This window comes from Schistocerca nitens, chromosome 1 (assembly GCF_023898315.1).
Source record: "Schistocerca nitens isolate TAMUIC-IGC-003100 chromosome 1, iqSchNite1.1, whole genome shotgun sequence".
NCBI lineage: Eukaryota > Metazoa > Arthropoda > Insecta > Orthoptera > Acrididae > Schistocerca > Schistocerca nitens.
The window spans coordinates 761,026,001-761,041,683 of NC_064614.1; the positions used below are offsets into that span (position 1 = coordinate 761,026,001).

General features: G+C 38.8%; 1 protein-coding gene across 3 annotated transcripts in view; it reads left to right on the forward strand.

Annotated features, from left to right (window-relative positions):
* LOC126261079 (cerebellar degeneration-related protein 2) overlaps positions 1 to 13,377 on the forward strand; it is a 467,608-nt gene extending 454,231 nt beyond the window's left edge. For all 3 annotated transcript variants that reach the window (XM_049958508.1, XM_049958509.1, XM_049958507.1), the window contains exons 7-8: positions 66 to 222; positions 10,787 to 13,377. In XM_049958508.1, coding sequence (XP_049814465.1) covers positions 66 to 222; positions 10,787 to 12,013 — 1,384 coding nt within the window. In that variant the 3' untranslated portion in view covers positions 12,014 to 13,377. The remainder of the gene's footprint in view (positions 1 to 65; positions 223 to 10,786) is intronic.
* Positions 13,378 to 15,683: the final 2,306 nt, after the last annotated feature.

The window sequence follows — 15,683 nt, forward strand, 5'->3', positions numbered from 1 at the left end:
CATGCTGTGATGTTGTATTTCCATTATTAATTTCACAAATATATGTTTCAATCTTTTTCAAGCAGACAGGGACAGCTCTGCAGAAGGTGTCTTCGTCTTACTGACACACGTGGGCAGGATGAATTGTCTCTAGTCATGGACAATGAGGAAGATGATGTGACAAGTGTCAGCAATTCTGTAACCAGTGAAACCTACTGCAGCACAGTCATGTTACACATAGAGGCAAGTAATTTGTTCATTTCCAAATATTTATATTGTTGTTCAGAGATCCTCAATTTTAAGACTGGTAACTGATAATGTGTCTTTGATAACAGGTAATGCATCTTACAGTTTGTAGTGGTAAAAATCTAATTAATTTCAACACAGGTGCGCTCTCTCCCCCTCTCTCCCCTCTCCTCCCCCTCCTCCTCTCCTCCCCCTACCCCTCCTCCCCCTCCCCTCTCCTCCACCTCTCCTCCCCCTCCACCTCTCCTCCCCCTCCACCTCTCCTCCCCCTCCACCTCTCCTCCCCCTCCACCTCTCCTCCACCTCTCCTCCCCCTCCACCTCTCCTCCACCTCTCCTCCCCCTCCACCTCTCCTCCCCCTCCCCCATCTCCTCCTCCCCCCTCCCCCATCTCCTCCTCCTCCCCCCTCCCCCATCTCCTCCTCCTCCCCCCTCCCCCATCTCCTCCTCCTCCCCCCTCCCCCATCTCCTCCTCCTCCCCTCCCCCATCTCCTCCTCCTCCCCTCCCCCATCTCCTCCTCCTCCCCTCCCCCATCTCCTCCTCCTCCCCTCCCCCATCTCCTCCTCCTCCCCTCCCCCATCTCCTCCTCCTCCCCTCCCCCATCTCCTCCTCCTCCCCTCCCCCATCTCCTCCTCCTCCCCTCCCCCATCTCCTCCTCCTCCCCTCCCACCTCTCCTCCTCCTCCCCTCCCACCTCTCCTCCTCCTCCCCTCCCACCTCTCCTCCTCCTCCCCTCCCACCTCTCCTCCTCCTCCCCTCCCACCTCTCCTCCTCCTCCCCTCCCACCTCTCCTCCTCCTCCCCTCCCACCTCTCCTCCTCCTCCCCTCCCACCTCTCCTCCTCCTCCCCCTCCCACCTCTCCTCCCACTCCCCCCTCTACTCCCCCTCCCTCCTCTCCTCCCCCTCCCCCTCACACTAAGAGGTATGACTGATACAGTAACGTAAATTTAGAAATATTGTTTGTCAATATTAGTAATAAATTAGTTAAAATTGCCACATACTAGTTAAATGTAAGCCAAATTATAGAAGAGTTTTAAACTTTGAATTTTTACTTGGGGGTAATATAAAACCTACTGGGAAATGGTAGCCTTCTCTAAAGTAGTGCAAGCTACACATCAAAAGTTTAATTTTAACCTAAGATGAACACATCCAAGGCCTAATCATGTGCAGAGCTCAAAATAACTGCAGGGATTAATATATAAGATAATATTAAGACTTACAAATAATATTTTTCTTGAGCAGGCTGTTGTAGAAACTTAATAATCAGGAAGCACTTAATAACACTACTACCTGCCAGTGAAGGGTACATCAGTGCTATATTAAAATTATGACCTAATGTAAAACCATGCACATTCTAATATTAAGAAATTCTGCCTTTGGGATGTGTGCTGGAGAAGAAAGCATGGAAGATGAATTTACATAGAGATCCATTAAATGCTTTCTTAGAGGCAATGGGTCATGTGAATAAAATGGAGAATACACTTTTTACTCAGACGTTCAGAAAAAGTTCTCTGGTTGGCATGAATAAAGAGAGTCTGAGAACATACTTCACCTGAGTATGTTCTCAGTGTGGGTTGAAGGGTGGGGAAAGTTGCTCAAAACAAAGAATATTCTGATTTCATATGAATAAAACCAGAAAAAGTTTCTCACAAACAGAGAACATTCTCTGTTTTTGTGAGTGAGTTCCACAGCATACTTACAGCTGAGTAAATTGTGTAGTGGTTAAGCGTTACCAAGTGTTTCTGTGAAAATGGCCGAATTTATTTTTCTCAAAAGGCAAAAAAAAAAAAAAGGTAGTACAAAGGAACTACAGAAGTTCATATAGATTTAACAGTGGAAACATTATTTGGCTGGTGAATCACTTTCTTCCTGAAAATCATGAAAGAGGAGGAGGCGCCCTTTCCAATGATGCAAAATGAAAATTTTTTTTTATATTTAGCAGATCCAGGGTAGGAGAAGACTTGGGAAAACACCAGACAACAGTATCACTAAAAGTTTGATATATTCTGCAACAGATTAACAGAAAAGCACCATTGTGGATCAGATTTCTGAGAAACACTAACAAACTAGAAACAGCTAAAGTTAAATGGCAATCTAGATATAAGTTTCCATGTGTAGAAGGGACCCTAGACTGCACACACTTACCTGTAATGTAACCTGCACATGGAGACGAATACATTAATTGAAAGGGCTTTCCATCTATAAATGTGCAGGCAAGTGTGATTAGAGTCAAATGTTTGAGTGTTGATGGTTCATGGCCTGGGTCTATACATGATGCTAGGATATGCAGAAACTTAGATGTGTGCCGTATGTTATGAGAGAACCACTGCAATGCCTTAATTTTAGGAGACGAAGGATATGGCATTGCACCGTGGTTAATGACATCATTTCAAAATCCTGAAACACCTAATGAGAGGGCGTAAAACAGACTTTATTCAAGGGAAAAGGTGATGATCGAACAGTGCTTTGGACAGGTAAAAAGATGCTGCAAAATATAATAAGGCCTGCCCCCAACAAAAATCCCCAGTACGATAATAGCTTGTTTTGTTTTGTACAATGTAGCAAAACATATAGGGGATGAGGATTTTGAAGCACCTAGTGATGATAACAATCTTCCAGTATTGGGAGAAGAGGAAGCACCAAACCTATGTGTACGTGGAACAAATAGGAGATGGGAAATTTTTAATGTAGTACATCAACTGTAGTGTATGGGTGTCGGTCAAAACAATGCATAATTAAACCTAATTTGTGTACTTTTTTAATTACAATAATTTTTTTCCTGATAAAAATAAAAATCAGTGCTCTGATATTACATAATAAAATACAGTTTAGTGTTTTTCTTCATTCTCTATCATTGATATTACTTACAACAAAAGTTGTTTAAAATGTAACAATTCAAACTGGAACAGAATTTTCAGATACCACAGTAAATAACTGTACAAACTGTCTAACCTGCAACATTTAAAATAGGAGCAAGTTACTCCTTTCGTTCCACTTTACGAAAAATTGTTTAAAGGATGTAGTGAACCTATTTGCCTGACACAACAGTAAATAAGTGCATACATTTTTTTAACATTTCAAATTGGGTTATGTTACTCTTATTGTTTCAATGAAAAGAAATTTGTACTGAATTATTTCTTTAAGAGGATATGGAATTTGGTAAATTAGAAGTGTAAACAAACATTCACTTAAGAAAACCTGTCTTTATTAATAAAAATCAGTGCTGTACTATCGCATTACACAATTCATTCTATTGTTTAACTTGTTCTTGATGCATCAATTTCTGCTGATTTCTCTTCAGGATATCTAATTAGTACAGTAACACCAGCCTTTGCAGCTCTCAGTTGGACAAATTCATTGTCTCATCATTTTCCATGCTCAAGCTCCGCCGTTTTGACCCCATCTCATGCTCCAAAACACGCGATTGAGCAGGTATAACAACTTGTGGAGCCATTAGATCAGTATCGTCTGCTGTGACAATTTGTGATTGCTGCAAAACTGATTGTGGTTCGAAGAATGTGTAATCGGTATCAACTACCTCCGAACTACTCACTGGAGAAGAGATAACAGCAGAGGTACACCACCTATTGCACAAGCTCCTAATAAAAATAAAACAAGTAATAGTAATGTGTGTAATGATTCAGTTTATAGTTAGTATACATAGCAAGCAGGTTTATGCAGAAATGGGAGGGGTTTGTCCAATTAACAGAGAAGTGGTCAAATGTCAGATGAATTTTACCAAACATTGCTTCATTTTTGCACGTTAAAAATACATATTTTTCTGATTCACAATTTGGAAACATTAAGCACATACAAAAAAAAAGTATGGGACTTACCACAAATTCTGATGGATAGTTGGGTTGCAGTCATCTCTGTCTAAAAACTGCAAAAATATCTGTTCCCAATCTTAATGTTGCCCATCTTATTTACATCTGTCTTGGACTCAATGTGTGAATTCATATTCTGCAGTTTTTCATAATCTGCCTGTCTGAAATTTTTTTTCCAAAACTAACCTAGTGTCGGTGTTATATTTCCTTAATACTATCTGCCTTCTCCCTTCTTGCAGCCTGAGATTTGGTGATTTGCTGATGATAGCTGGATAATCTTCTATAATATTCACGAAGGCTAAATTCGGAATCCTCCATTTCGGCACAGAAATAATGTAAGAAAAGCTTTTAGTAACACACACACACACACACACACACACACACACACACACACACACACACACACACACACACACACACACACACTCTAACGCAACAAACTGAGAACCGAAGAGGTCAGATTTTAATCTCTTTGCTCCGAACTTACTCAATAAGAAGGAGAGGTAGTGAGAAAATACTCCCGGATCAGAGATTATGCTTTGTAGTTTTTATACATAGGAAACTGAGAACTTTATCTGAGAATGTACTCTTGCTCTGTGTATCTACTCTGGAGAATGTTATCATTTTTATTCATATGACCCACTGTGACATGTCCGATGTGAGTGTTAAGCTTCCTGTGAAACTAGGGACTTAAAAAAGCATTATAATGTAATATAAGTAATGTTTAAGGTATCATGCTGTATTTAGTTTTTAGAACTTAGACTACTGAAAACTGGTATCTTGTGTTCTCAGGAAGGATGTAAGTTACCCGCACTACTGTGGCGTCTCTTGGCTTGCATGTGGTCTGATCAAACACTGTTCTCTGCCTTACTTGGGCTCTGGTACTATTTCAAGAACAATTGTCTATTTCCATTACTACATTGTAAATTGTCCAAAAAGTTACATCAGTTGTAGGTACGTTCAGCGGTAGATTTAGCTTGAAGTGTTTGGATGTGTGTGGTTTGGTTTCATGCTGACGGTAGTGGGCTAAAAATAATGGTAACAAATTTAAGTATCCTGGTGATACACATTGACATTTTGTGTTTTACTCAGTGTGAGATATAAATTTCCAGGTATCCAGGGAAGGTGGTGTTGGCAGTTCTGGCACCGCACAACATGATTTGGATATCTGGAAATTTGTTAGTTAACATGATCAGTTTGTACTTAATTGTAAATGATGTTCTAAAATAACTCATATTTGACAAAATTAATCCCTGTAATAGAGTTTTAAAGAAAGAAATCCATCCACAAGTATTTTGTGTCCTCAGTAAGTGTATTTGTGATCAGTAATGGATGAGACCATCTTTTTCTCCTTAAAGTGTGCCTCAGTCATAAATGTATTGGCTCAATGCAGGTGATTTATTATTGAATCTTTTTTAAGACAATAGATTTAAATGCTTAGTCAAAAAATGTGCTGTTGTATAAACACCTTGAACTATTATATGTACCTGGCCCGTAAAGCCCCAGAGAAGTATATTGTGTTTCTTCTTCACCACTCATGACAAGGTTAATATGAAAAAGGGGTTACTGTTACTGTGTAGGACAAATTTAATTGTTGTTGTTGTTGTTGTTGTTGTTGTTGTTGCGGTCTTCAGTCCTGAGACTGGTTTGATGCAGCTCTCCATGCTACTCTATCCTGTGCAAGGTCCTTCATCTCCCAGTACCTACTGCAACCTACATCCTTCTGAATCTGCTTAGTGTATTCATCTCTTGGTCTCCCTCTACGATTTTTACCCTCCACGCTGCCCTCCAATACTAAATTTGTGATCCCTTGATGATGCCTCAGGACATGTCCTACCAACCGATCCCTTCTTCTAGTCAAGTTGTGCCACAAACTTCTCCCCAATCCTATTCAATACCTCCTCATTAGTTATGTGATCTACCCACCTTATCTTCAACATTTTTCTGTAGCACCACATTTCGAAAGCTTCTATTCTTTTCTTGTCCAAACTATTTATTGTCCATGTTCCACTTCCATACATGGCTACACTCCATACAAATACTTTCAGAAACGACTTCCTGACACTTAAATCTATACTCGATGTTAACAAATTTCTCTTCTTCAGAAACGCTGTCTTTGCCATTGCCAGTCTACATTTTATATCCTCTCTACTTCGACCATCATCAGTTATTTTGCTCTCCAAATAGCAAAACTCCTTCACTACTTTAAGTGTCTCATTTCCTAATCTAATTCCCTCAACATCACCCGACTTAATTCGACTACATTCCATTATCCTAGTTTTACTTTTGTTCATGTCCATCTTATATCCTCCTTTCAAGACACTATCCATTCCGTTCAACTGCTCTTCCAAGTCCTTTGCTGTCTATGACAGAATTACAATGTCATCAGTGAACCTCAAAGTTTTTTATTTCTTCTCCCTGGGTTTTAATACCTACTACAAATTTTTCTTTTGTTTCCTTTACTGCTTGCTCAATATACAGATTGAATAACATTGGGGAGAGGCTACAACCCTGTCTCACTCCCGTCCCAACCGCTGTTTCCCTTTCATGCCCCTCGACTCTTATAACTGCCATATGGTTTCTGTACAAATTGTAAATAGTCTTTTGCTCCCTGTATTTTACCCCTGCCGTCTTTAGAATTTGAAAGAGAGTATTCCAGTCAACATTGTCAAAAGCTTTCTCTAAGTCTACAAATGCTAGAAACATAGGTTTGCCTTTCCTTAATCTTTCTTCTAAGATAAGTCGTAAGGTCAGTATTGCCTCACGTGTTCCAACATTTCTGCGGAATCCAACCTGATCTTCGCTGAAGTCGACTTCTACCAGTTTTTCCATTCGTCTGTAAAGAATTCGCGTTAGTATTTTGCAGCTGTGACTTATTAAACTGATAGTTCGGTAATTTTCACATCTGTCAACACCTGCTTTCTTTGGGATTGGAATTATTATATTCTTCTTGAAGTCAGAGGGTATTTCGCCTGTCTCGTACATCTTGCTCACCAGATGGTAGAGTTTTGTCAGGACTGGCTCTCCCAAGGCCGTCAGTAGTTCTAATGAATGTTGTCTACTCCTGGGGCTTTGTTTCGACTCAGGTCTTTCAGTGCTCTGTCAAACTCTTCACGCAGTTTCGTATCTCCCATTTAATCTTCATCTTCATCTACATCCTCTTCCATTTCCATAATATTGTCCTCAAGTACATCGCCCTTGTATAGACCCTCTATATACTCCTTCCACCTTTCTGCTTTCCCTTCTTTGCTTAGAACTGGGTTTCCATCTGAGCTCTTGATATTCATACAAGTGGTTCTCTTTCCTCTAAAGGTCTCTTTAATTTTCCTGTAGGCAGTATCTATCTTACCCCTAGTGAGATAAGCCTCTACATCCTTACATTTGTCCTCTAGCTATGCCTGCTTAGCCATTTTGCACTTCCTGTCGATCGCATTTTTGAGACGTTTGTATTCCTTTTTGCCTGCTTCATTTACTGCATTTTTATATTTTCTCCTTTCATCAATTAAATTCAATATTTCTTCTGTTACCCAAGGATTTCTACTACCCCTTGTCTTTTTACCTACTTGATCCTCTGCTGCCTTCACTACTTCATCCCTCAGAGCTGCCCATTCGTCTTCTACTGTATTTCTTTCCTCCATTCCTGTCAATTGTTCCCTTACACTGTCCCTGAAACTCTGTACAACCTCTGGTTCTTTCAGTTTATTCAGGTCCCATCTCCTTAAATTCCCACCTTTTTGCAATTTCTTCAGTTTTAATCTACAGTTCATAACCAATAGATTGTGGTCTGAGTCCACATCTGACCCTGGAAATGTCTTACAATTTAAAACCTGGTTCCTAAATCTCTGTCTTACCACTATATAATCTATCTGATACCTTCTAGTATCTCCAGGATTCTTCCATGTATACAACCTTCTTTTATGATTCTTGAACCAAGTGTTAGCTATGATTAAGTTATGCTCTGTGCAAAATTCTGCCAGACGGCTTCCTCTTTCACTTCTCTCCCCCAATCCATATTCACCCACTATGTTTCCTTCTCTCCCTTTTCCTACTCTCGAATTCCAGTCACCCAGGACTATTAAATTTTCGTCTTCCTTCACTACCTGAATAATTTCTTTTATCTCATCATACATTTCATCAATTTCATCATCTGAAGAGCTAGTTGGCATATAAACTTGTACTACTGTAGTAGGCGTGGGCTTCGTGTCTATCTTGGCCACAATAATGCGTTCACTATGCTGTTGGTAGTAGCTAACTCGCACTCTTATTTTTTTATTCATTATTAAACCTACTCGTGCATTACCCCTATTTTATTTTGTATTTATAACCCTGTATTCACCTGACCAAAAGTCTTGTTCCTCCTGCCAGCGAACTTCACTAATTCCCACTATATCTAACTTTAACCTATCCATTTCCATTTTTAAATTTTCTAACCTACCTGCCCGATTAAGGGATCTGACATTCCACGCTCCGATCCTAGAAAGCCAGTTTTCTTTCTCCTGATAACGACGTCCTCTTGAGTAGTCCCCGCCCGGAGATACGAATGGGCGACTATTTTATCTCCAGAATATTTTACCCAAGAGGACGCCATCATCATTTAATCATACAGTAAAGCTGCATGCCTTTGGGAAAAATTACGGCTGTAGTTTCCCCTTGCTTCCAGCCGTTCGCAGTACCACAACAGCAAGGCCGCTTTGGTTAGTGTTACAAGGCCAGATCAGTCCATCATCCAGACTGTTGCCCCTGCAACTACTGAAAAGGCTGCTGCCCCTCTTCAGGAACCACACGTTTGTCTGGCCTCTCAACAGATAACCTTCCGTTGTGGTTGCACCTACGGTACGGCTATCTGTATCGTTGAGCCACGCAAGCCTCCCCACCAACGGCAAGGTCCATGGTTCATGGGGGGGAGGAATTTAATTAAAATGGAAAAATGATAGTTAATTCCTATCTACGATCAAAATTTTATAGACAAATTATGGATTACCTCAAAAACTTGCCTGCTTCAGATCAGAGCTTACAACTTACAGAAGGTATTGCAATGATGGCTTGTCTGGGTTTCTTAGAGATAAATAGAAAGGCTGAAGAAGAATAACAAGTGTTAAAATTGAAGTTAAAATCCATGCATTGACAAAAACCACATGAAAAAGCACGAGGAATCCTTCATAATATGTAACTACCATTGGCACAAAAAAGCTAGCCACCAGGAAAAGAATGTATGAGCCACACAAGAAAATAATGGTGAATGTTGTCCCAGCCATTAGGGAAAATTACTAGTTGTGTCAAGAGAACCAATCTGAAGGAAATAAGCAAGCAGTTGTTGAGCCATGAGAATAACAGCGAGCAGAATGAGGGCACAGCTGCATGAGCACATTGTTTACCACAAAAGCATGGATGAGCTGGCAGTTCGCTGCTTGCAGTATCAAACATAAACAAAGTGGGTTACAGTTGAGTGCTGACGTATCATGTATCTTCTAGAGAGGCAACCAAATTCCTATCATGAGGTTTCCGTGCACGTGTGACTACTTTTGAGGACAATGGATTCTGGCGCAAGTTGCAACTAAGGTGGTGGTAGATTTATGTCAGACTTCATGATGTACCAAAAACTGACTGCCTGTGACTAGATACTGCTTCAGAGTGAGCTTTGCAGCATGTGTTCCTAGGTTTTATTTTCTTGATGGAGATACTGCAGAGATACTCTATTGGTAAAAAGTAGTTCCTTGAAGCCAATTTGACCAGACAGCAGTGACCCTCCTGCGACTTTTTGCGTAGAGTGGCAGGTGACAGTGTCGTTCTGTGATGGCAGCAGACAAGCAACCCCATAGGTAAAAGATGTCTTTGTGTGGGTGCGTGGCAGCAGAGAAGTTTTGAATTTAATGGTCACTGACTTCCTTTTGAGCGAACTCACTATCTCGGAACTATTTCACTAAACTGATCTGCAGAAATCTGAAAATTATATGGACTTTCTCATCCTGTAGTCATTTCCTTGCCAACAAATTGCTTGGTTACGAATTGTGGGAAAAATTAGTTTATGGAGCAAATTTTCCTACCAAATTTACTAGCTCATTAATTGCCTATGCAGTCAAATTGTGACTGCAGTTGGTTGGCTCATCATGTCTTTCACAGTTCAAATTTGTGCTTGGTCTCCACATTAATTACTTATTTTTTAACTACCTCCTTACTAAGGGCTGGATGTTAGAAACGTCTCCTGCTCACTACCTACGTGATTAACTTAGAATTATTTATTGAAACTTTTTCTCCTACTTTGGTTAAACCAGTCGGAAAGAAACGAACTCCTCTTGCTATTTTAAGATTCATCAATTTTATGAGTTCACTGTACTGGTAAGTATTATTAAACAGCTAACGGAAGACTGCATGTTCAGTAGTTACCTGTTAATGATTGGTAGCCAAGTTGAATTAAGTTGTGTAATTTTTGTAAGAATTTTGTTTCACTAAAAGTGACTAACACATAAGCCACTAAAAATTTAAAAAGTGTTTGCACAACTGTATGTGGCCTGCTTCATTTGTGTGATTTTTAGTAACTGCCTGACAAAATTTTTAGAGTGAAATCAGTAATGTACTTACATCTTCCATTGTCATTAATTTTAAATCCCTTTTGGTTTTTTTATTGTATTAGAAATGAGTTATGATTCAAGTCTTCAAATTATATTTAAAGTTGAATGTGATTCAAAACTCCTTCAGTTGGCAGGACTTTCACTTATTCTGAAAATATTATTACAGGATGACAACCCATACAAGGAGTTGGAAGCAAGGTATGCAGCTCTTCTGGAAATGCAACGCCAGCCTCGTCGTCATGCACCACCATCGCCTCCGAGCAACCAGTTATCGCTACAAGAGGAATTGCAGATGTCAGGAGATTTCAACAGCTTCCACAACATAAAAGATACAGAAAGTGACCAAGAGGCACTGCCAGAAGTACCGCAGCAGAATGGCAACCAAGTGTCTGGAGAGAAACAGCAGCCCAATCGTCGGAGAGCGGGGAAGACGTCATCTGCAACACCTACAGACTTTTCAGAAGCTGAAACTTCTTCATCTGGATTTTCTGATGAAACTAGCAATAAGTCAACACAAACAGAACTTTCTGGGTTACCAGCAGGTTCTTATTTGTGTTCAATTGCTGATGGAGAAGACTGCCGATTTAGTATTTATGATGATGCTAGTCCTGTTGAGAGTCGCTTTAGGAAAACTCCAGAATATCGCCAACTGTTCAGAGAAATATTTGCAGTGTTAAAGCGTGCAGCTGAAGAAAAAGGAGAAGGCGAACAGCTGCCACGTCTGGACGATGCAACACCAACTCGCGAGGCTCTTCCCAAAGTGCCACCTGCAACTCCAGCTAAGGAAGAAGCACCTCTAGAGTTTGCCACCAAAGAGGAGTGTAAGAAAGAAACTAAAACTATGCCCAGACAGAGACAGCCTAACACTAAGAGGATGGAATCTCAACCAAGTGAACCAGAGAAAGCTAGCTCTTCAGAGAATACTGGCACAAGTGCTGAAAGTTCTAACAGTGGACTTGTTCTGAGACCGCTTCCACCAAAGTCAGAACAAATAGAATACTTATCAGTAGGTATTGCAGTGAAAAAGAAGGGAAAGAGAAAAAATTCACCAATGAAACGCATGAATGTTGCAGTGGAGACTTCACCAGTTGGGGCTAGTGGTCTCAACTACAGCGGCAGAGCGTCGAACTCTGGTAGGAACAGGCAGCAGCAGCAGCAGCAGCAGCAGCAGCAGACACGTACGTGGTATCGCAGTGATAGCCCCAGACATCACAGCAATAACAGCAGTCGATATGCAGCATATGATAAGTCGTGGGAACCACAGCAACAGTTTCCAAGCCCAGCGTATGAAGGTGTTGTTAAACTGAAGCAACTGGACATGTCGTATGCAGAAGCTCTTCGCAATGGGCCACGGAAAACATCACCTGGTAATGTTAACGGATACAGAAAATGAGAAATGGGGGGGAAATATGCAACCACCAAAAGATGTTCTGTATACTGTGCTAATTACTTGATAGTTTTAGGTGAAAAAGTGTTAATGTAAATTTTATGACATTGTGGGCCTGAATCAAATTGATGATGTGACTCGTGTACATAACAGTGAAGACGGGTTTAAAGATCTGTTATGTGGCCTGGAGAATATACCCTACCAATAACTATTTGATGGAAGCAATTACGTAAAGAAAATTTTAAATTTTCTTTCTTGTACAGCTCATGACTAATGCATTTGTGTAAAGTGCAATATATATATATATGTATGTGAAACAGTACAATTTTGTAACAAGAAAGATCTTGTACCCTTTCTTAAAACAAATAACAAATCTAAATATATTACTTGTATTAATTTATCTGGTTTCACCTTAAAATTGCAATAATCAAATAAAATATTTTTTCTCTGGTTGTTGTTAATGTTTTTAAGTGGGCACATGACAACTTCAAAGTGCCAGCTTTCTTGCCCAGTTCTATCTGTGAGAAAATGGTGTCTTATAACTACATGCCAATTTCAGTCTTTTTCTTGGCTCATAGCAAACATTTTATAGGTTTATAATATAAAAGTATTTTCCTTTAGGTGTTCAAAGAAAGCATTGAAATTAACAGTTTTGTATCTCTCTCTTTCAAAGGCAAAACTGAAGTTTTAATACTGTTGCATCAATCAGATAAGTGAAAGATTGTATCTCAATGGAATATGTAAATTGTAATTAATGCATCTGTTATGTCTGTAAATGTTACGTTTAGCTGATATTTTTCTCCATGCATAATGTAAATGAATGAGAGATGCAAAATATTATGCCATCCACATGCAGAAGAGCAAAACTGTGTTGTCATTGAATTTCTGACAAACAAGTCATACTGAATTATTAGGACACTTTTAATGTGTGCTTTGCTTCTTGAAACTACTGCATTCAAATTAGGATGTTCTGTTTCTCTGTGCAACAAGGACATACATGTGCGGAATATTTTCAGTTTCAGCATGTTCTAATTCAAACACTTCTGCCAAACAGAAAATAACTTTTACCATTGCATTATTTATATGTAAAAATGAAGAAATAATTCAGTATTTAAAAATGGCAAAGCACTCCAGTGTGTTTAATAAATGTATGTTGAATGTGGGCATGCATTAAGATGGAGTTCAACTAATCAAACTACACACAATGGTAACTGCGTATTTTACCATTTATTTACATTTGTGCTGATGGAAGTGCAATAAACAGGATCCTATCTGATGATTAGACAACAGTTTGATGTTTTGAGGTATTAAAATTGGAAGTGAATTATGTACAAAATTAAATTTGAAATAAACTAAAAGTGTTTTCATAATGACCATTTTGTTATTATGCCAATTTAAACACACTTAAAATAGGACTAGTTTTAAGTGCAAATTGGTGCAAGTACTCATATCATTTGTCAAGATAATTTATAAAAATGCCACCTTTTTAAGTCTTCAGATTTTAGAAGTCTAAGTGATGAAAATTATTATTATGATGATGATTATATAAATTACGACAAGAAATGGAAAATAAGTGTTTGTGAAAAGAAATGATACTTTAAAGTTTTCAATACTTAGATGCTTTTTAAGACTTGTTCCAGAAGCTTTTTAAGACTTGTTCCAGAAGCCATTCACCCTAGAATTTTCATGAATTACCTCGATTCTTGATGTGGTTAGTATGATAAAGATGTTGGTTGTTACTTAGAGCTTCATTTTGTGCCAAGTCAATTTCTCATACAGGGTTAGTTATCAAATGTAATCTCCCATATCTTACATCATGAAGGTACCATTGTTTCAGTTAAAAAAAAAAAAAAAAAAAAAAAACACTTTTTGCTGGGCACTTCTGAAACCTATCTTCGTTGTCTGTCCATTTCAGTGTTTACTACAATAGTTCTAACAGACTAAAAAAGAAAGTGGAATGGTTATGGGTACTGAATTCCTGGATGGGATAAGTGGTGTTAAAAGTGCACTTAAAGCTTCTAAATAACCTCTGGGTGGGAAACTGACAAGCTTTCCACATCTGCCCAAGAGTTCATAATTTTTTAAGGATTCATCGTAGTTGAAATGATCAAAAACTGACGTGATTTTTTAAGAACGTTAACCCAAATGCCTCTTTCTTTCCTGTGCCAAGAAATTTTCTGGATTTTAAGTGATGAACGTAAAAAATACGGGGAGGTGGGGGGCCAGTGATCATGTAATCCCACATTTAAGCACACAGCCAGTAAACATAACGAAGTATAGACAAATCATCAGAATTGCCCCAATGGTAATTTTGCTACACATGCTTACAATTCTGTCCTCTTACAAAATTAAGGTGGCAATAGAATACAGTGTTGTAAATTATATTATATTATATTCAGATTCTCGCATTCCCTGATGTGTCTCATTGTTGTCTTAACTGTTAATCTGCCTACTGTACATAGCACAGATACACCCTTTTATTTTACCTCGTTGATTAAAATGTAGGGCTATTTGTAAAATTTATGTAAAAGGTGGATTACAATTTGTGTCTCTCTTCTTGTAAAGTATCACCATTTAGTTGTTAACAGGTATTTTAAGTCCCCAACAATCAGTCTTCCCTTCTCACCCCATCCAGTAAGTCTCCCCTGACCCGGGATTTTGAGTGATTTTTCTAAGCTGTACCTCTTTCCTTACACCTCTCCAGTACTTTTTCTTCGCCCCTCCCTTCCCCTTTCAACTCTTCTGCCAAAAGAAGGAATCACTGGCTCTGAAAGCTAGCAAAAGTTAAACCCTTTTGTGTGTGATCCTATGCTGCTGCTGGGTGAGTAATTTTTTATCTATCCAGCTACGAACAACTATTTAAAAGACCAGAGCTATGTTCTTGGTTTCAATATAAAGTACAATTTCCACTGCAAAAAATCCTGTCCAATTCCTACAATACAAAGCAATTTTGTAATTTCTGTGGAGCCTCTAGACTTGTATCTACAGAATTTTGGCTTCAGTTTACTTTTCAGTGACTGGAGGAATGATAAAAAAATAACAGGTTTTAAATCTTGGCTGCAAGAAATGTTGATCAGTACCTTATCTTTGATTACTTTGAAATGCAAAGGTGTTAATTGTCACACTAATAAAGTTATTTGCTTAAAAAGTGTGTAATGACACACAAATAATTTCCAAGTACGAGATGCAGAATTTGTAGCAGAAACTACTTCTAAAATCCTGATGTCCTCCATTACCAAACTGATGAATTCTTGCCCAAGCTGGTGATTCCTTGATGCCTCGGAATGTGTCCTATCAAATACTGATAAATTTTTCCATATATTTGTTTTCTGACAGTTTCATTCAGCATTTCCTCCCTAGTTATTCAATCTTCTCAGCTAGTCATTCATGTGTCACTTCTGTGCAAGGTTAACTCCAAATGAAAACTTTAAATTTATATCCTTTGTTACCAAGTCTCTGAAATATTTTCTTGCTGTTTTCAGTCTCCATTTTACATCTTCTGCACTTTGGTCATTGTATGTTATTTTTTTTACTCGCTTTTAGTGTAACATTATTATAAACTAATTTCCCCAGCATCGCCTAACTCAATTTAACAATGTTATCATCGTTTTACTTTTATTTATGTTCATCTTTCCAACATCCCATCCTTTCCATTCAACTGATCTTCAAAGTTCTT